General features: G+C 49.2%; 7 protein-coding genes and 1 non-coding gene across 8 annotated transcripts; 7 read left to right on the forward strand and 1 right to left on the reverse strand.

The window, feature by feature from the left end:
• Positions 1-458: 458 nt before the first annotated feature.
• On the forward strand, positions 459-1,071 carry J7337_006709 (uncharacterized protein; the record flags this gene model as incomplete). The annotated part of the gene is made up of 2 exons (XM_044824370.1): positions 459-755; positions 811-1,071. 2 exons carry the CDS (start codon positions 459-461, stop codon positions 1,069-1,071), a joined length of 558 nt encoding a protein of 185 aa, XP_044680027.1.
• Positions 1,072-1,233: 162 nt separating this feature from the next.
• J7337_006710 (uncharacterized protein) lies at positions 1,234-2,165 on the reverse strand (the record flags this gene model as incomplete). Its single annotated transcript, XM_044824371.1, has 3 exons — positions 1,234-1,294; positions 1,346-1,763; positions 1,865-2,165. The coding sequence occupies 3 exons, from the start codon at positions 2,163-2,165 to the stop codon at positions 1,234-1,236; spliced, it is 780 nt and encodes a 259-aa protein (XP_044680028.1).
• Positions 2,166-3,305: 1,140 nt separating this feature from the next.
• J7337_006711 (uncharacterized protein) lies at positions 3,306-5,414 on the forward strand (the record flags this gene model as incomplete). The annotated part of the gene is made up of 2 exons (XM_044824372.1): positions 3,306-5,108; positions 5,160-5,414. The coding sequence occupies 2 exons, from the start codon at positions 3,306-3,308 to the stop codon at positions 5,412-5,414; spliced, it is 2,058 nt and encodes a 685-aa protein (XP_044680029.1).
• Positions 5,415-6,447: 1,033 nt separating this feature from the next.
• J7337_006712 (uncharacterized protein) lies at positions 6,448-8,297 on the forward strand (the record flags this gene model as incomplete). The annotated part of the gene is made up of 3 exons (XM_044824373.1): positions 6,448-6,709; positions 6,779-8,103; positions 8,154-8,297. The coding sequence occupies 3 exons, from the start codon at positions 6,448-6,450 to the stop codon at positions 8,295-8,297; spliced, it is 1,731 nt and encodes a 576-aa protein (XP_044680030.1).
• A 456-nt stretch (positions 8,298-8,753) lies between these two features.
• J7337_006713 lies at positions 8,754-8,842 on the forward strand. Its single transcript has one exon. It is a non-coding gene; the product is annotated as a tRNA-Trp (tRNA).
• A 1,435-nt stretch (positions 8,843-10,277) lies between these two features.
• Positions 10,278-12,329, forward strand: J7337_006714 (uncharacterized protein; the record flags this gene model as incomplete). The annotated part of the gene is made up of 1 exon (XM_044824374.1): positions 10,278-12,329. The coding sequence occupies one exon, from the start codon at positions 10,278-10,280 to the stop codon at positions 12,327-12,329; it is 2,052 nt and encodes a 683-aa protein (XP_044680031.1).
• A 1,335-nt stretch (positions 12,330-13,664) lies between these two features.
• J7337_006715 (uncharacterized protein) lies at positions 13,665-15,259 on the forward strand (the record flags this gene model as incomplete). Its single annotated transcript, XM_044824375.1, has 2 exons — positions 13,665-14,384; positions 14,438-15,259. 2 exons carry the CDS (start codon positions 13,665-13,667, stop codon positions 15,257-15,259), a joined length of 1,542 nt encoding a protein of 513 aa, XP_044680032.1.
• Positions 15,260-18,241: 2,982 nt separating this feature from the next.
• On the forward strand, positions 18,242-18,867 carry J7337_006716 (uncharacterized protein; the record flags this gene model as incomplete). The annotated part of the gene is made up of 3 exons (XM_044824376.1): positions 18,242-18,353; positions 18,472-18,794; positions 18,862-18,867. The coding sequence occupies 3 exons, from the start codon at positions 18,242-18,244 to the stop codon at positions 18,865-18,867; spliced, it is 441 nt and encodes a 146-aa protein (XP_044680033.1).
• Positions 18,868-20,109: the final 1,242 nt, after the last annotated feature.

The following is a 20,109-nucleotide window of genomic DNA, read 5'->3' on the forward strand; positions in this document are numbered from 1 at the left end:
CTCCGAGGTTTAGACAGAAGCCCAAGAGGCATAAAAGTATGATAATATGTACAATGGGTGTGCGCAGCTACACTACTCCTAGCTCATGTTTGTATGAGACTTCGTTTATCAACAAAGGGGGGAAAACATGAAGACGAGGAAAAGAGCCGAGGAGGGCACCGAATGGTACTTACTAATGCAGAAAGGTCTACCCAAATTCCCTATTGTCTCGTTCCTAGCTACCCAGGCATTGAAAGCTTGGGTAAGGCTGAAATTCCTGTATAACGCCCTGTTGTGTAAGCTGGGGATGCATCATTTAGGCTTGGGCAATGTGGGGCACTTCACGCGCTTCATTTTCAAGACGCGTCCTGATTACATCCCATCGAAGCTACCTAAGCATATCGGTCCAATATCTGTCTTAGCATCGAGGGCCCTTTTAAACAGTTGCACGGGGGTTAACCCAACTCGAAACCGTAGACATGGCACCAACAGAAGCAGAACTTCTTGCAAATTACCTCATACAGCCATCTTCTTTGACCGCTATCGTCACACTCGAGCAATTCAAAGCCCTTTTCCCCCGTCCACTACAATCCTCACCTCAGATTCGATCACTCTTTCGAGATCTACAAGCTCAACGCACAGATCTTCTCGACCAAGTCGCCGAGAACATCGCACATGAAGCGAAACGAGGGATCGCAATGCGGCGAGAAGTCGTACGGGCTAAGCGCGAGGCAGAGCGAGAGGATATAGACGCCGAGATTGAGATGGAGCGAGCAGTATGTCCATACAAGTACACATCACCGCGCGAATACTGACCGACGCTGCTTACAGTTATTTGGAGATGCTTCAGGTGCAGCGAGTGCCAAACATACTCTCAACTCTGTTATTCCAGAACTTGAGGGTGCCGCAGGTGCACTACATGCCGAACTTGCACATTTGAAAGAGGAAGAAGCAATATTGCTCGACTCTGTACAACAGACTATAGGAGAATTGAGCGATCTACGATACGGGAAATTCGCCAATGGTCGCATAAGCGAGGGGGTTATTGATGGCCTCAAAAACGTAGAAGCAGCTTGCGAAAACAAATCATGAACGAACATATCACTTCAAGGGCATCTGCAACTTCCCGAAAATAACCATGATCTCTCCGAGCCAGAATCTTCATATATTTGCACGACAGATCAACATTTCCCAGATATCGAACAATTCGACGGTTCCATCACTAAAGCCTGTCAAGTGTTTGCCAAGAACGAATTATTGGGCGCGCTGAGCACCAGCCTGAGGGCCACCGTTGACGCCTTGCATACGACGGGACCTAGTGCTATTAGTATCACTTTTGTTTGGCTCAGGGGTTGAAATAACTCACATCATGGCGCGGCTACCGAAAGAGACAACGAGCATGAAGAGCCAGTTGGGGATGAGGCCCATAGCCCACATGAGGTAGCCGAAGGGAACAGCTACGCCGTACTCGGCAAGCTTGCCGTTGAAGGGATGGAACCAGCTGCTGTCAATGCGATGGAACTGGTCCTTGCTGCCGGATTCGTGGAAGGCAACCAGAGTGTCCGAGGTTGTGGTGGTCAAGTTAAGCCTCTTGCTATAAATCTCGACCGGCGCGGGTTCGGGGAGCATCTCAATGATATAGAGGCTGGCGGGGCCCGCAGACCAGGCATTGCAGAGAATGGGCTGGTTGTCGCAATTCAAGTAAGCCATATGGGGAGTGTTGTCGAGGAGCGCAAACTTCGCAGCGGTCTCGTTGAAGGCCTGCTCGACAGTTCCGCATCGGCCTTGAATTACATTTTAGCAGTAGTTCATTACGACTAACAGGGTGGTAATAAAAAATTATGGCATAGATCATGTAGTGTAACTTCTTGGTGATCAAACGTACCGTAGCATGTCTTGTTGCCGCCAGAGATGAGCAACCACCACTCCTCAGGTGTAGTAGCACCTGCGGAAACAGGCTCGTAAAGGGTTTGCTTCCAGTTTTCAAGGGTCAGGACGTTGAGTCTCATAGAACCAGCCTTCGCCTCAGCGGCTGCAACAGGGTCATGGTGGCCTGGGTTGGGAATATAAGAGGCGAACTGTCCGATGACATTTTGGAACTGGGCCTTGTACTGGTCGATAGGCGAGTCCTGAGTGGCAGCAAGGGCGGGCAGAGCCGCAAGAACAGTTGAGGACGAGAAGCGCATGTTGGCAATTTACTTCTATGAGCTTGCGATAGTTGACAGCAATATGGCGCAAGTTAATCAACAAATGTCGACCTCGAGGAGACGGCTGGAGAGGAATGGAAGAGAGGAAGAAGAAGAAGAAGAAGGAAGGGAAGATGAGACAGGCAGGTAATGGCCAGATGGAAAGATGAACGGGCTCCAGTGGAGATGAATGAATGGATGGGCTAAGGTAAGGTAACTATGGCTAAGCTTGGATAAAGACCCCAGTGAAATTGGATGCATGGGGAAAGCTGGACCCTTGTAATGGTTGGGGAGATTCTTCAGTGGCTTATGCACTTTGTTAACTCCTCTTTATTACCTTGGCTGCTGACTTATACGTAAGGTCATGTAAAGGTAGGGCAGTTTAAACCTGGAAATTCTGAGCCAGGAGACTGGTAAATCAAGTGTTACGAAAGAGAGAGTTGGAATCAGATCAAACCAAAGAAATTAGGTCAATCAAAGCACTTTGGCTCATGAATGATACTCCAGAAGTCTGGTTCTTGATAACGCTGGTAATCGACGTGTTACAAGTATGGTCATATAACATAGATGCTGGAGTTTCCATCCACATGGCGTATTCCCCCGCGCAAAGTCAAACCCCGACCGACAATCGGAAAAACCAATGATGACACCTAACAAGCAACGATTTGATAGCTCCAGCCCATCCTGACAGACGTGTTCTAGAGCTAACACATGCTAGGACATGCTAGGTGTCTACGGATAAGTACTTGTTAGTTAGACAAGTTCCACTAAATTAAGCAAATCTCCTGTTCCGTCACTCTACGAGACCCCAACAACTATCGTAACCTACTGGCTACCAGTACCGCACCCCAGTCATGATCACAAATACAAGTACACGGACCGACACTTATTCCGTGTCATTCTCACGCCCTCTTCGACGCGCGCGTCTGTAAAGTGATTCACGACACTACCGGATTTTAACTATAGGGTTTATTCTTGGTCTTGAAGTTTCTGATCCTCTTATTTGTTGTATTGTACACTTGTCTACTCCAATCCTCTACCCACGTAACGTTTTCCAACCCGTATTATCGTTGTGTCCGTACCATTCGATCCGTCCCGTAGCAACGACCCTGCCTGCAGTCCGATTCCATCACGTTGATTATGAATCCTCAGATGGGCCAGCAAGGCCAAGGCCAGCAAGCTGGTGCTGGTCAGGCACAACAACGCCCACCACCTATGTATCAACCCAACCAAATCAGAAACCTTCCAACATTGAGTGATGAGGAAAAGTCCAAGTACGAGGCCGGATTGCAGGGTCTTTGGAACAAAGCCAACAACTCTCCCCAGAACAGCCCGGATCACATTGCTGCCCGTCAAAAGATTATAGAGTTCTCCAAGATGCTTATCACAAAGATCCAGCAAAGACGCTCCCAGCAAATGCAAGGACAGAATGCCCAAAACCAGCAGGCTCGCCCTCAGCAAATGCAACAGAACGCTGCTGGGCAAGCAAATCAAGCACAGCCTCAGCAACAAGCTGCCGGGGCTGCTGCAGGTAATCAATCCGCTGCTGCTGCTGCCGTTCGACGAAACCCAGTTCCCGACCACATCCAGCAGCATGTTAATAAGATTAATTTTCGAGCTCCTCAGTCCGTCATCGATAAATCCGCTGCGGAGGCTACCAAATGGATAGAAGAGATCAAGGAACGTTATACCCGAGCCTTGATGACTATGGATGCGAGCAAACAAAAAGTGGCTCAAATTGATAAAATCATCAATGATAGAGCCGCGGCCGGACAGCCGTTTAAAGAAGACGAGCTTCGACAGCTACAATTGAAGAAGGATCAGCAGCTCAAAGCCCATACGGATGCCCATAAATGGGTTGACAATGTGCGCAAGCAACAGGGAAGTCTGCAGGGCACTGGCCAGGCTCAAGCACAAGGTCAAACTCAACCGCAAGCACAAAACTCTGCCAGGTTGCCGCAACAAGGAAATCAGCCGGTGCAGCAGGCTGCAGCGACACAACAAAATCAACCGCAAGCACAGCCGAGGCCGCAGCAGCAGCATCAACAACAACAAACCCAGGCAGCGCAGAGCCAACCTCAAGCGACTCAGCAACAGAACAACGCGCAGGCCAATACTGCCCCTGTTAACGCGGCCGTCGAAGTTGCTAAGCAGCAGTTAGCCGCCGTCAGTCGAGCTTCCCCAGTGAACGGAACACCTGGAACAGCACCGGCGCAGGTACGTCCCGGGCAAGGGACACCTCAACCAGGACGCCAGCAACTACCAGCGGCGCAAGTTCAGGTTAAACAGGAACCTGGTGCACCCCCCATGAATCCTGTGATGGCTTCGGCAGCTGCGCAGAATCAGGCTGGGACGCCGACACAGCAGAGCGCACCACGGATCCCTACGCCCCAACAGGCGGCGGCTTCTGCTCCAGTCACGGCGACGGGTCCTCAGCAGGCTCTCAGTCACTCAGCTGCGATGGATCTTGCAAACCAGAAGGCTATTAACACTCCAGGAAGTGCCTCGGTGCCTGGCCGGCCTGCCGCAACTGGAACACCTACACCGGGTAGTGCAGTGAATCAAGGAGTGATGGGACCTAACGTTCCTCAGCAACCAACACCACAAGGCCATCCACATGCACATCCTCCACAACCCCAACAAACGCCAATGCAGTCTAAAATGCCTATCCCCAAGGTGCTTCCTGAAAAGGCTACAGCTGTGCCCCAAGGTGTTTCGGTTGGTGGTGGTGTGAACACTGGTCGGCCTACAATGTCCCAAGGCAGCGGAACCCTTGGCGGCGTTATTAACCAACCGGCGATGGCTAGAATTCCGGCCTACAACCATGAAGCTGAGGGAGATCACGTTTTGAGTAAGAAGAAATTGGACGAACTCGTTCGGCAAGTATGCGGAGGCCCGATCGAGGGGCAAGATGGAAACCTGCTCACTCCTGAAGTGGAGGAGGTAAGTTGATCGCATATTGCAGTTGAGATGAAATCACTAATTTAGTCCTAGAACGTCCTGAACATGGCAGACTCGTTCGTTGACAGTGTCCTCCATGCGGCGTGTCGAAACTCAAAGGAGCGTGGTTCCAAAGTGCTCGAGATTCGTGACATTCAACTTGTCTTAGAGAGAACTTACAACATCCGTGTCCCTGGATACTCGTCTGATGAGCTTCGTACTGTCCGCAAGATCCAGCCATCTACTGGATGGATTGCAAAAATGAGTGCAGTCCAAGCGGCGAAGGTCATGCCTGGCAAGGGTGAATGATGCCTGGCCCCGGGAAAGTAGTGGATATGAAAACGCCTATCGGCGGGCAAAAAGAACATCGGGCATTGGTACACTTTTTGTGTTTTACAAAAACAGGCGTTGGGTGTATACCCGGAACAAATCGGCGTCAAGGGGTATTCGTTTTGGTAAGATGAGGCTATTCTCGAAAAGAAGGTAGACCATGATATGAGGTGCCTCTCCCATATGCAACAGTTGACCTTCGGAGTCATGATGCACATAATATATGCCTGCCAACTTTACCTAAGTATGACCCGACACTCTATAGTCCTAGAATTTGAAGTGTCGCCAAATTCCCATCTGCTCTTGCCAACATCAGGAAAAGAGAAGTCTGGGAACCATACAGATTTGTTCCCTTAGGCCATACTATTTGCATATCTATTCTTGGATAAAAACCCTTTTCTCGATTTTGGAAGCTGTTCTACAGGGTTTCGTCACTCTTATCACTTACCTACCTACCTGTAAGAAGTGGCTAGCATAATATTTGCACAATTTACATAAGCATCGTGATAATTCAAAAGGTTGTGTAAAAGGCTGCAGGCAACATCGAAACGTCACTGCTCCTGGCCCCACAAGCTGCCAGCTTATTCAGAATACCTGAGAGGTACAGTGGGACGCCGCAAAGTAAGACGGGTAAGCAAGTAACTTTTCAGCCTTTTCAAGTAGTCTCTCAGTAGTCGCCCCAGTGCCAGTCACCACGCCCCGGTCTCCATTTGGTGAGCTAGCATGAGCAACGAGCAGCATCGCCTTGAACCTCCCTCAATCCATTCCAGCACCAAACTCCCCACTACGACCACAGTCTTAATTTCTTTCGCAAAGCGTGCCTTACTCTCTCGGCCTCAGCACCGTACATCCTTCAAGCCAATACCGTCCCAGCCCAATCAGCTCAGCACCACGACAAGCCAAAGCGCGCGCACGAGTCACGGGGTCAACAGTATTCTCCCACTATCACCATCAACAGCTTCTGCAGCTTCAGCATCATATTCTCTCAATACACACAAATAAACCCATCGTCATGCCCAGCAAGACGCCAAACAACAACGGAAAGAAGCCTGCCGGGAACAACGTTCAGAAAAATAAGGACGTAGAGATGACGGACAGCACAAAACCCAAGGGCAAGAAGTCCGCCAAGGATGGTGATGAAGAGATGACCGTTGTTGTTCCTCCTTCAAAGTCGAAAAAGTCTGACAAGATGGCCGCTGACGCTGAAGGTGACGTGTCAATGGGCGAAGAAGAGGAAGAGGCCAAGGTTGACCCTGTAACACAGACTATCGCAGGTTAGTAGTTGTCGTCGGAGCTTGGTAAGACCAAGCCAAACAGTCACTGACATATCTTTCCAAACTCAGATATCAAGAGCAACTTTGCTTTGATAGATCGTGCGGTTTCACTTTTCGACGCCAGATTCTCCCTTCGCGCCTTACGATCTATCTCCATCATCCGCAAGCGTTTGACCCCCGATATCATTGCACAGGTCATTTCCGAGGCCTTCCCAGCTACCGTCAACTCGAGTGCCGCTGTCAAGCCGCTCTTGTCTGCTATTGAGCGCGATGATGTTATCCTGGGCCGACAGAGTGGTTCAGAGATGGAAATCGATGAGGCGAAGACTTCTGGCAAGAACAGTGCTAAGAAAGAAGCCAAGGAACCCATTCCTGAGATTGATATTTTCCTTGGTATTCTTGTCCAGGTCTTCCTCTTTGACTCCAAGCAGTTCCAGCGCGGTGCCGACTTCTCTAAGTACCTTTCGGACAGAGTCCAGTCGCTCAATCGCCGTACACTTGACTCTTTGTCTGCCAAGGTCTACTTCTACTACTCCATCTTTTGCGAGCACATTGCACCTCTTCCCCCTTCTCCCCAATCTCCCGTCGTCGCTATCCGGCCAACTCTCCTCGCCGCTCTCCGAACCGCCGTGCTACGTAAAGATGTCGACACGCAAGCATCGGTTATCGTTCTACTGCTGCGAAACTATCTATCAACTTCGCACATCAACCAGGCTGATCTCTTGGTCTCACATACCCAGTTTCCCGAGAACGCTGTCAACAACCAGGTAGCACGATTTCTCTACTACCTCGGTCGCATTCGAGCTATTCAGCTGCGCTACACTGAGGCTCATGAGCATCTCACTGCTGCCACCCGAAAGGCTCCTTCTAGCAGCTGCGCCCTTGGTTTTGCTCAGACGGCCACTAAGCTGCTCTATGTTGTTGAGCTGTTGATGGGTGACATTCCTGACCGAGCTATGTTCCGACAGCCAACAATGGAGGTCGCTCTCCAGCCCTACTTCCTCCTGGTCAAGTCGGTCAGAGTTGGAAACCTTGAGGACTTTGAGACAGCCATTGCCGATCATGCCGATACCTTCCGACGAGATAGCACGTACAGCCTCATCCTCCGTTTACGACAGAACGTCATCAAGACCGGTATTCGTATGATGTCTCTGTCCTACTCTCGCATCTCTCTTCGTGACATTTGCATTCGTCTGCACCTTGGTAGCGAGGAGTCGGCTGAGTACATTGTTGCCAAGGCTATCCGCGACGGTGTAATTGAAGCTACCTTGGATCGTGAGAGGGGTTTTATGAAGAGCAAGGAGGTTGGTGACGTGTATGCTACTCGTGAGCCGGGTGAGGCGTTCCACGACCGAATTCGAGCATGTTTAGCTCTTCACGACGAGAGTGTAAAGGTTTGTTTCCCATTCACTCATGAGACGGGATAGAGACTAATTCGCACTAGGCTATGCGATTCCCTATGAATCAACATCGTCTTGAGCTCAAGAACGCCCAGGAGGCCCGTGAGCGTGAGCGTGAGATGGCCAAGGAGATCCAGGAAGGTGACTTAGACGAGGACGATCTCGGCGGAGACTTTGACGGTATCTAAACTTTGTATATTGTCTCGGCCTGAGAGCATTCGCTACCTATTGATTAATGCCCGTGGCTTCTCCTTCCCGACACCGCCAGATACCGTTAGCTGTAGTTTCTTTGAGTGGCCCGCTTAGGGTGAAGGGGGTGGGTAGTTCGCCGGTATGCGTGGATAGAAAGGGGAGGGATTGAGCTGGTTTGAACGTCGTACCCAGACTTCAGTGTATGTGTATTAGATGCTCGCACGGCCGGAATAACTTAGAGGCATGGAATGCTGTGTCGTTCTCGGTGAAATAGAAATTGGAACGTCGTTTTCTTCAGACTTATATTCCAAAAGCAATACACTACCTCTCTAAGTGAATGAATGTGGGGTTCTGTCCAGATGGCGTCCAGGATAGACCTCATACTCTGCGGTAGAGCACTGACCCCTGTCTGTAGAATATAGTATATCTTTAATTTCCTTCTTTTAACAAATGGGGAGCTGGCGCAACGGTAGCGCGTCAGATTCCAGCTATCAAGCACGGAGATTCCTGAAGGTTATCGGTTCAAATCCGGTGTTCCTCATTTACACTTTAATATTTTAATATTTTTTTTATAGCCTTGACCCAGTAATGACTAATAAATGGTACCCAGATATTCCAATAACAGCCACAAAAGTATTAACTATAAAGTCTCTAGCTAGACTGAAATCTTAATAAACTTAATTAATAATATTACCTTTAGGCTGTAGTATCTTAAGTAACTTTAATTAAGATAAACACGTCGCCTGACCAGCTAAAGAGCTATAAAAAGCTCAACTGACAGGGTCTGTAACTGATATTTTAATATATTTCCTTTTTTTTTTCTTAAAGTCTTGCTAATTAATTCTATCTTTTACTTTAATACTTATATTTTAATTAATAATTTTAAAAAGATAAAATATCTTTATAGTAATATACAAGGTATAGCTAATAAGGTCTTATAATAAAAATAATATAATATAATACTTATTTTTTAGCATATTATATATAAGGCGTCATATACTACGCTAAAAAAACATAATAACTTTAAAGGCAAGTCTTAAAGTCATACGGCGCTGCTGCAGCGCGGTATGGGGAATACAGATTAAGGGTAAATATAGCTAATGAACACTTGGGAGTCTTTTTTATATAATTTATATCTTGGTATATATACTTCTTTTATAAAGATTAAAAAAAAGTAAGCTGAGTCTGCCTACAGCACAAGATACCCATCTAGGTAGTTTAGGACTTTATGGCATCTAATTGTCAATCTTACGCCCTTGGATCGACAGGTTTGTGGGCCATATCCATAGTTGCCTTAACATATTGTATGATCCAAGCCACGATAAGATTCTTAAACACACTCTGTTTGTGTCCGATCAGTATCAATCGATACGTATGCGGCAAGCACATAAACACAAGGCGCTGGAACATCGATCAAGCTCAACAAGTCAAGGTAGGATGAGGGGTGATTGCAGTGTTGATCTTTTCTTGGTGATATTACTCTGCTCCAGACGCTGAAGATTAGACTCAACGTCAAACCGCGAATATTTTGATTGTCACAACGCAGGCAACGTATACCTTCCCAGCTTTAAAACTCTGAACCGCATGGTCCCCAGAGAGTCCTATTCACGGCCCTTTCGTGAACACGAGTAGGGGCGCCCGCCAGAAGCTGCTGGAAACACGAGATCATGTTCAAGGTTTGAGGTGAGGTTGACTCACTCGGCAAACAACAGAGTACGCCCTGCGTTTGACAAAATTTCAACAAACAGCAAGGCAGTGCCAGCCAGTGGAAGTCATCCTTGCAAGGTTTGTTACAGAATTTGGGTGTCATTCGTCGGTAAGGCTGAGCTTAACTTAATAGGTACTGTATCCGTATATAAAAGGCTTGAGGGGACTGATGGGAGGCCCTTTCTTCCTTTTCATATCACACACAAGCCTGACTGCCTTGAATTCACAAGTACACCATAAAACCTGAATCCAAAGTTGCGGACATCAGCATGGCTTCCGCTACCGAGCTTCGGCCTACTCAGCCGCCCTTATTTTCCACACATCAGCACGCAACACCATCTTTGCCTTCGGTACCATCGACCAAGCATCACGACGAGGTAGAAATGGACCTAGCTATCCATCTAGCCACGCTTTGCCGCAAGAGTCTCCTCGAGCTCGACTCGCGTCTTCCCGGCTTTAAGCCTTCTCATCCTTTCACTGCAGATGAAATCGTTTCTCTGCCGCTTGACAAGCATCGGATCGACGATGCCCTTCATGAACTCCCTCGACGCAAATCTTCTCGCCACAACTTGGCCGTCGCCATTTCTTCCTTTTTGTACCCTGTGCATCAAGGTTCGCTAACAGCCATCATACGCTACGAGGAAGACCGTGTACGTCTCCGTGCTTGGGCTGCCTTGCAGCGCAGGTATGACATGCTGAAGGCCACTATTCGCAACGGTCATACCACCCGTGGCCTGTCCAGCGGTGCCGCCCCGGGTGTCCAGGCGCCTGTTTGGGCCTCCCGTATCACATCACAGGGAGTTTGGGACCCTGCTAAGCATCCGATTTCTCTTGAAGGTGTGCCAGCAATCCCCATGCCTGTTGAGATCGCCCACGAGGCCGATCTTGCGCCATTCCTGAACCACCTTGTGGTGGGGGGCACTTCCAAGCTGAATAGTGATGAGAAAGGCTTCGAGCTGGATGATGGACAAGGTGAGCCTTACTATGGTGTGAAAGGCGCCGAGTTCCGCAAAGGCGTTGTCTATGAGGATGGGCGTATGGATCTCTGCAAAATGGTCGTTGGGCCTGATCACATTGGTAAACTGATGGACTCACTTCGACCTAATGAGTTTGTACGCCACTTCCTCCTGGGCAATAACATTATTGGCCCTGTAGGTGCTCGCGAGATCGCCGGTTTCATCCACGACCTCCCTGAACGAATTGATACTTGGTATCTCGCCGGAAACTGCATCGACGGACCCAGCTTCACTATTCTCGTCGACGCCATGATCAAGTCTGATGTCATCACCAACATTTGGTTGAAACGAAACCCACTTGGATCACATGCCTCTGAGGATGTTTATCGACTCATAACTGGAGTTCGGAATTTGCGAACTCTTGATCTCGACCAAACTCAGCTCGGTGATCGTGGAGTTTCGGACCTGTTCAACCGCTTGGCAGGTCATGAGATGCCCGAGGGTGCGAAACTACCCCTGAAGCATATCTATCTCAACGGCAATGGCATCTCAACTGAGGGTGCACAGGCTATTGGGAAATTCCTCGCGTCTCCGCACTGCGGTTTGACGTCCATCTACATGTCATCAAACCCATTGGGGGATTCTGGTGCAAATGCCCTTGCTCAAGCACTACCAAAGACACCGTATCTGACTCGATTGCTCTTACAGTCGATCGGAGTCAGCACCAAAGGTGCCGTTGCGCTGTGCAAGGCTGCTACTGGTCATCCCGCTCTCGAGGTGCTAGACCTTGGACAGGCTTATGCCACTCACGATCTCGGGCAGGCCTACAACTACATCGAGGATGGTACCGTAAGTGCCATTCAGGACCTTGTCTCGGCCGAGAGCCGTCTGTCCTATCTCAACTTTGGACATATGGCAGTGGCACCTCCGGCAATCAATCTCATTTCAGAGGCAGTGCTGAAGAGCCCATCGCTCGTGTACTTCGCGGCGTACCCAATTCTGCCAGATCCAGCCCTCAAAGCCGCAACGTTTAGGCCAGCAGTTGACACGACTTTCACCAACCCAGCTGAGCCGACCAGGCCGCAGATTCTGATGAACAAGGCCGTTCAAGAGCATCTCTCTGCCAATGTTAAGGCTCGGTATGGCGAGGAAACCTCGTACAGTCAGTTCATGGAGGAGGACAAACGTTGGCTCGTGAGCGATAAGACTGATGTGCGCAAAATCGACAGCGTGTACCGTAATCGCGATGCTGGTCTTGCCCGTCGCCGGCTCCTGACTCTGGTAAAAAATTGGGAGGAGGGTGATGAAACCCTTGACCGTGTCATGGCAGCTCATGCCCCAACCTGCTCTTTGCGCCGACACTGAGTAACAGAAGGGATGGAGGAGCAGTTGCTTGCTGTTACCTGGCTTCGCAAGTCTATTTCACTTTTTGAAAGGTTGTTTCTGACGTTGTTGGAATGTTTTCAGAAAGTGGAGGCTAGGAGATCATTTGCTGATCCAGCTTGGAGATGAATTAATTCACTCCTTTGAAATGTTTGTTGTTGTTGCTGTTGTTGTTCTTAAGAAACCTGCACTTCCAACTAAGGCCGTTAAGGAGTGTCCGTTCTACCATCATGCATGGGGCGGAAGGCTGTGGTGCTGTGGGTGGTGAGGTAGTAAACCCAAACATCATGAGACATCCCTTTGAGACCGATAAGGCACGTCAAAAGTATCCGACCCACTTTTACCACATATATTACATTCCTATTGGTTTGAATTCTGCCCGGTACGTCCGACGTGCCTTATCGGTCTCAAAGGGATGTTGTGTACCTACCTAGTACTTGCCTTGCCCAATAGCTAAAGCACGTGATAGACGTGATTGTGACATGATGGGAAATCCGCAACATTTGCCGTATCCCCGCGTCGCGTCTTGCCCTTGCCATACCTACATTACCTTCGGAGTGTGCAACTTAAGCCTGCCTTACCTAGCTTAGCTGTAGATCTGATCGCATGACGTTCCGTTCCCTTGCTCTCTACATAACTCACGGACCCAATGTCGAATCAACCTTAAAAGAAATAAATCTTCTAATCATACGGATAAATAAACCATGTTTCTACGTGCGTAACTTAGCAGTCGCTAAAAACGCAAACCACTTGACAACACCTTTTTATTTGTCTACCCTGATTAAGGTAGTCGTCCAGGACCTTATACCAGAACTCCACGTCCAAGTCCTAGTGCCCTTCCTACACGCAAAGCGCCTCTATCAACCACCATATTTCTAAATCGAGGCTCGCACAGCGATGCCTCAAAGGCGCAAGCGACCAGACCAAGATCCTTCCGAAGAAGAATTGTTGCCCGCATCTGCCCTCAAATCAACCTCTTCTGACTCTCAATCAAAACCCACCAGCGCGCGTAGGGCGACGCGTCAAACCCCAGTCATTCCACCAACACCACCACCACCAGTGACGCAACTACAACCTCAACCACGTACAGAAACGGCTGTACCGCCTCCTATAATACCTACACTATTATCAGCTTCTTCGAAACCAACAACCTCCCCAGAACAGAAGCGGAGCCGTGCCTCCAACGGTCGTCCTCAACTACCTCCATCACAACCCACGGCGCAAAGTCAACATCCCCCTTCTGTGCTGCGATGGGCTCCGCTTGAACAGCCAGGCCCAGCAGTAAGGCCTCCCCCTCACCATTTCCATCCAACAACGATGGCAGCCATGCCCCCACCTCGGCCGATTGCCGCTGGTCGTCCACCATCAGACTTGGTTGCGCCTGAAATCACCTATCATGTGCCCCAGTCGCATACAAACTCATTCCACCGGACCTCAGCTCTTGTCCGACCTCATGGCCCTACGGCGCAACCACCACGTATACTCGAACGACCGCCACCTCCGACAGTCACGCCAGTTCACCCTCCGAACCCTCCTGTCCCACCCTCTGTACGGCCGCCTCTTCGAGCCGATCGCAACATTGATAAAGTCGTGTTGGGTAATATGTGCTTCAGTACGTGGTATCCTAGCTACTATGGAAAAGAAGTGCTTGGGGAATCATCCGGCAATCTAGGTAAAACAGGCAGCAAGGACATGGGGGCCAAGGATCAAGCTACAGGTGGTAAAGCATCATCCCGGCGGGATCGCGAACATCACCCAGTAGTTGATCGCCTCTACGTGTGTCCTACCTGCTTCAAGTACTCCAAGGAATTGGTTGCCTGGTGTCATCACGTTCATGTGTGTGAGAGAAAGACTCAGATACCTGGTCGGAAGGTATATATTCATCCACGGGGTCGTAGAAAGATTCTTGTTCCCCATGATAATAAAACCTCTGGTCCCAAAAGACGGAAAGGGGAAGGAAACATTCGGTTGGTAGAGGAGATAGTCCAGGACGAAGGAGAATGGAGCATTTGGGAGGTTGATGGTGAAAAGGATGGGGTACGTTTATCCGTTATGCCAAGGAGAGCTTCAATGCTAACTTTTGCTCTCAGCTCTTTTGCCAGAACCTGTCACTATTTGCAAAGCTGTTCCTCGACAATAAATCCGTCTTCTTCGATGTCACAGGTTTTAACTACTTCCTACTTGTTTACACACCTCCGAGTCGATCTTCACAGACTGCAACTGAGCCTGAGCCGCCTTCACCTCGAATTACGGGATTCTTCTCGAAGGAGAAAATGTCATGGGATAATAACAATCTCGCTTGCATTCTTATATTCCCCCCATGGCAACGAAAGGGTCTTGGTGCGTTGCTTATGGGGGCCTCGTACGAGATATCTCGGCGGGAGGGCATTCTGGGAGGGCCAGAGAAGCCAATTTCTGATCTTGGTAAGAAGGGCTACAAACGTTACTGGGCAGGCGAAATCGCGAGATGGCTATTGACTATCAATATGGACTCAAAGACGCCCCAGAATGAGGTCCTTGTGGATCTCAGCGACTGCAGTAAGGCAACCTGGATTCTTCCTGAAGATTGTCTGCAGGTGCTACGGGATATAGGTGTTGTTGAAGAGGCCGGTTTGGGCCCAAGGAAGCCTGAGGAAAAGCCTGCCCCCAAGGCCGAGACCGAGGCCGAGGGGAAGAAAGGCGAAGAAACGACAAGGACATCGCCTACTGCTGACGGAGGAGTTAAAGAAGAGACCGTGTCAGTTGTCAAAATGGTGCCGCGGGTGCGGATAAATAAGCAGGCTGTCCGTCGATATGTGGCCGAGAATCGAATAAGTCTAGAGCGGATGTGTGATCCAGCTGGGTTTGTCGAGGGCTACGCAATCAAGGCACCCGAGGTGGTGGAAGACGAGGAGGTCGAGGCGCAGGAGTGATGGAGTCGAGATATTGTCATTGTTCAATTGGCTGACATGTACCTATAGATTAGACGCTTCGGCAATAGTGATACCCGTGCTCGAATTAAATGAGCTTCCTCTCATTATCATTGTCATCTTTTCCTTTTGAATATGGCAGGATCAGCAGGGTCCTGTTCGCCTGGTTCTTGATTGAGCATCATAGCTTTATGCCACAACCAAGGTTTGGCTTACAAGGGACTTGATCATGCAGTTGAGCTCCTGCAACTAGCATAATGTGTTTGGATGCATGTTGACTAACTTACCTACCTGTGTCATGCCATCTTCCTCAGGTCATGCCGAGGTCGAACGGGAAAATGTTCTCGATGCGGTCGGAGGCACTCGGCATGGAAAGGCGGTTCAACATTGCATCAAAGAATTGGGAATTGGCGCTGGTATCGTAATTGAGACTCCAGGCGTGTATTTGAATGGTATATCGAGGTCAATGGCTCTGAAATAGCCTTTCTTCTCACACCTAACTCTTTGACACCCATCTGTGCCCAGTCTAACGAGCTTTCCCAAAATGGTAAAGAGCTTAGACAAGCTCGTGTAGTTTCGCACAGGGTCGAGTTTTTTCAAGCTCGTCCCGATTTTGCCCTTACTTATCCAACGAACAGTGTGAGTACTGACATGGGACTGACACACCCCCTTGCGCCGAAGATTTTTCGTCACCAGAGTCAGCGATTTTTACAGTGCCTGTATGTGCCTACCGAGGGCCTTGGTGAATCCCAATCTCTCAGCCTAGGTAGTTCCCCCAGACTCACAAGCGTTTGCTCGTTGCAGATTTGAGATCCGAGATGAGATGCAAAATATGGGGAGCACTACTCTTCTCAAAGACGTGGGGTATAGAGACGAGGCTGGAGCTACCAATATACAGTGTCAGCCTTTATTTCACACGCAATTATTAAATATTCTGTGGCTTTGGAAGTGGTTATGTCCGTTTCAATGCAACTTTACCTCTTCATGCTCTTACAAACCTTATCTAATTGACAAATGGGCTCTGTTCTTTATAGCAAGAAGAGCATAACCATAGTATCCTCAAGGATGTTGCTATAACGCTAAATGAGGCTCGCAAGACCTGGTATATGAAATGCAGTGTCTGACAAATTGAGTATTTAGTCAAAACGATATTACTCGTCATATTCACCCTTTCCGACGTTCTTCAGCCTCGCTGTCGTACAATTAATTATTGCAGGAGGTTCAAGGCTGCAACCACCCGTTGCTGTCCATCATTTGATTCGTGTACTGTCCCAACTCATCGACGGCCAAACCTAAATTCGATATGGGCTGTTTGATCGAGCGGGAAATTTTTTTCCTTTCGCCCAACGATAGCTAATACCTAGCTGCCTAGCTAGGTAGGTAGGTAGGTAGGTAGGTAGGTAGGTAGTACGGAGTAAAGGGCTAATCGACTGTCATGTCCCAGCTTTTCAGTGAAACTACAGTACAGATCCGATCCTACCACTTTTGATATACTACGGCTGTTCATCATGATAGAACATAGGCAGATCGAGAGCTCGTTGTCTATTCACCCGGGCTCTTCAAGAAAAGTCAATTCCAACTCAATGTCCGATAAACAAGAGGCAAATTGCTCAGCGACCGCTACCGCGAGATCATTGAGAAGCCCAACACTCAAATGGTTGATATGACAGTAACTTGAACTTGTTGAGATACGTCCCATTTTTACTGTACTTGTCTTTTCCAATAAAGGCATTGATTCTCGTCCCCTCCCGTCCCTCGCAGGATTGACTTTACCTTCACTTTGCGATATCAAATGCATCCTTCGAAATGTCTACCACCATCTGTACACGTGGGAAACTCATTCCTTGATTCGCCGGTTAGGCTCTGTAAAAGCCACCGAGAAGAATCTCAGCTCGTACTGTGTCTTGTCACTGTGTACATCGCACTCTTCCTAGGTAAATGTGTTGCAGCGCTTGGCTCACGGCCAATACTTGCAACCAATCAAAATCATATCTCGGCAGCTCCAGGTACTCTGATATCAACTCTGTTGTCATTCTGTTCTAGCCTTGGCTAGACAAGCGTCAGCACTGTAATAGTACCTCGTGTCGTCAAGATAAAACTTCTCGACGGCCTTACGTCAAGATGCTTCCTATAGTTGTATGATTTTTACCATTTCAACGGGATTTGTATGATTGAATGCGATTCCAACTCCCTACTTGTTTAGATGATACATCTCATTGAAGCCGCTGGCTGTATCGTCTCGGAGATCCGGTACAACCGTCGTTGTCCGTTGCCGCAAAATATCTTTTTAGTCTTAGCTCTAGGGGTTCTCGTTGTTCCGGCTTTGTCCCTCCTCCGTACCGAGATTTCACTCGATGTTGCGCGTTCCATCGCCGGCCCAATCTGTTAGCTGGCGCTCATTGTAGCCCTTCAACCATGATTCATGGTCCACCGCCAAGTGTGTCCCTCCGATTGTAAAAGCCTCAGGCCGGAAGGTGTCTCAATTCCTCCAGAGCAATCACAGCTCAGCATTGTTGTATCTCACTCCACCCGATTCCCTCCGACGGGCTAAGCAACCCGTGCAGAGCTCAATCCCCTTGCCTAATTCGCACCCGTGATATCATCCCCATTCCCATCATTTTTCAGCAGTCTTGGACTGCTGAATAGAGGGCAAATATCTTGTTTGTGGGAGGTTTTCGTCTGTTCAAGTTCGTGCTCAAGTCATATTCTCACCCGTGTACGCCATAACAATCATCTCTCCCATATTCAGCGTTGTTCCCTTCTTCCCAGCGTTGCCCCGGCTGACATCCTCACCCCCCTGACAATATCCACCCGTGTGGGCCCACCTATCCTCACTTTCTTCCCGGCTCCAGACGCTCTCTCTTCCCTTTTCCTTTTCCCACTACCGTCTGTCTCGTGCTGAGCTCCGTATTCCTTTTCTTTAAACCTCCCATCAGCCTCTCCCTCTTTCAAACATCAACCATCTCCCCTCACACATCAATCACAATGGCCTCTTCTCGTGTCTTCGCCTCTCGCCTGGCCTCCCAGATGGCCGTCAAGGCCGCTCGCCCTGCTGTCCGAGCCCCCGTCGCTGCTGCCAGCAAGCGAACCATCTCTGGTAAGTTTCTGATGCGGCAAAAAATTTTCTTCAAGCTCAATTGAGCTGGTGTCGAACCCGACTCGATCGAACTTCGCCCATCACGGTGAATGAACAATTCGCTCACAATCGATTCAAGGCGCCAGCCCTCTCCAGGCCATGAAGCGTCAGACTCTTCTCCAGGCTACCAGCCGCAACGCCTTCCAGGTGCAGCGCCGTGCCTACTCCTCCGAGATCGCCCAGGCCATGGTTGAGGTCTCCAAGAACTTGGGTATGGGTGCCGCCGCCATTGGTCTGACTGGTGCCGGTATTGGTATCGGTCTCGTCTTCGCCGCCCTCCTCAACGGTGTTGCCCGCAACCCTGCCCTCCGTGGCCAGCTCTTCTCTTATGCCATTCTGGGTTTCGCTTTCGTTGAGGCCATCGGTCTGTTCGATCTGATGGTTGCCCTCATGGCCAAGTTCGTAAGTCAATATCCTATTCTCACACTTCTAATCCCTTTCGAGCATGAATTAACATGCTCCACTTTAGACCTAAGTTATTTCCCGGCCAATTGGGTAGGCTCGTGCCGAATGATCGAGTCAACGAGACAGGGGAGGTTGCTGAGCATAGTGCATTGTGCCATATCCTGAGAAATTTGATATGGGTGCGCTTGATGCCAGCTTGCACGATAGAGGGGAGGTTGTCTTGTAATAGACGGGATAGAGATCTGGGAGTGACATTGGTCATAGGCACTTTCCTATGATTAGAGTTGGGGAAATTCTGCATAATTCCTCCCAGGGATCAATTTGTAAAATAAAAAGCCTCATTCATCCCGCTTCTTCCAATGCATATGGATATATTCCTTGTTTCACCATCACGAAATAAATGGTTCGTCTGATAATCGTGACTTCACATATCGATGGTCCCAATTGACGTCTCAATTAACGTTAAGTCGATGACATCGTTCCCAGTAGCTTTGTCCACTGCATGGGAGCTGTAAACATGAGGCATTTGCTGAGCTCCCGTGGGCCGGTGCTGGGGGTTGGCGGGCTAGCCGGAGACAGTCCTGAAGACACTGTTCTTCCAGCTTAGCCGAGTTGACCCGGCTAGGGGGTGTAAGAAAACCTGACCGGTGCTGCCATACAGTTTCAGTGTGAGGATGGGCCAGGTTTTTTTGACACCCGAGCATGGTGTATGGGCTGTAACACATAATGGGTCGCTCCGCGCTTGATGCCTGCATTGCAAGGCACACAATTCCGATCGAAGTTTCTTCATGATATGAAAAAAAAACAAGATCCACACGGTGCAAATTCTACCCTCACTAGCGTCTGTCGCTAGCCGTAGCGCACAGCAAAGACCAATAGGGCGGGCATGAGCGAGTCGTTCGAGTGGGTTAAGAGGCAACTGAATGATCTGTGGGATAGTGGAGCTGCTGAGAGGGTATGTAAAGAAAGCAAATCCGCCTGACGACAAAGCCACGAGTTGGTCCGGAGTGATTGCTGGGAATACTGGAAGAGATGCAATGCTTTCGAGCTCCAGGACAGTCAACATGCCACTTCGGATGGGTTTGTCGGGAAGGCCGTGACTGCCATTGAGTTACATGATCTCAATGAGTATTGCTCAAAGTTCAACCATTGTAGTCTGACTGGTTGCACCACGGGCCACCGACAACAACTTCGACGAAACGAATGAGGCTATGGCCGACAGGGTTCTATACAAAGTTCATCAATCAAACAGCATCGAAGTTTCGAAGAAGGCTAGGGCGACGTCTCGAACGAAATGATACCACGAGCTCGA

The sequence above is a fragment of the Fusarium musae genome, chromosome 5 (assembly GCF_019915245.1).
Source record: "Fusarium musae strain F31 chromosome 5, whole genome shotgun sequence".
Lineage (NCBI taxonomy): Eukaryota > Fungi > Ascomycota > Sordariomycetes > Hypocreales > Nectriaceae > Fusarium > Fusarium musae.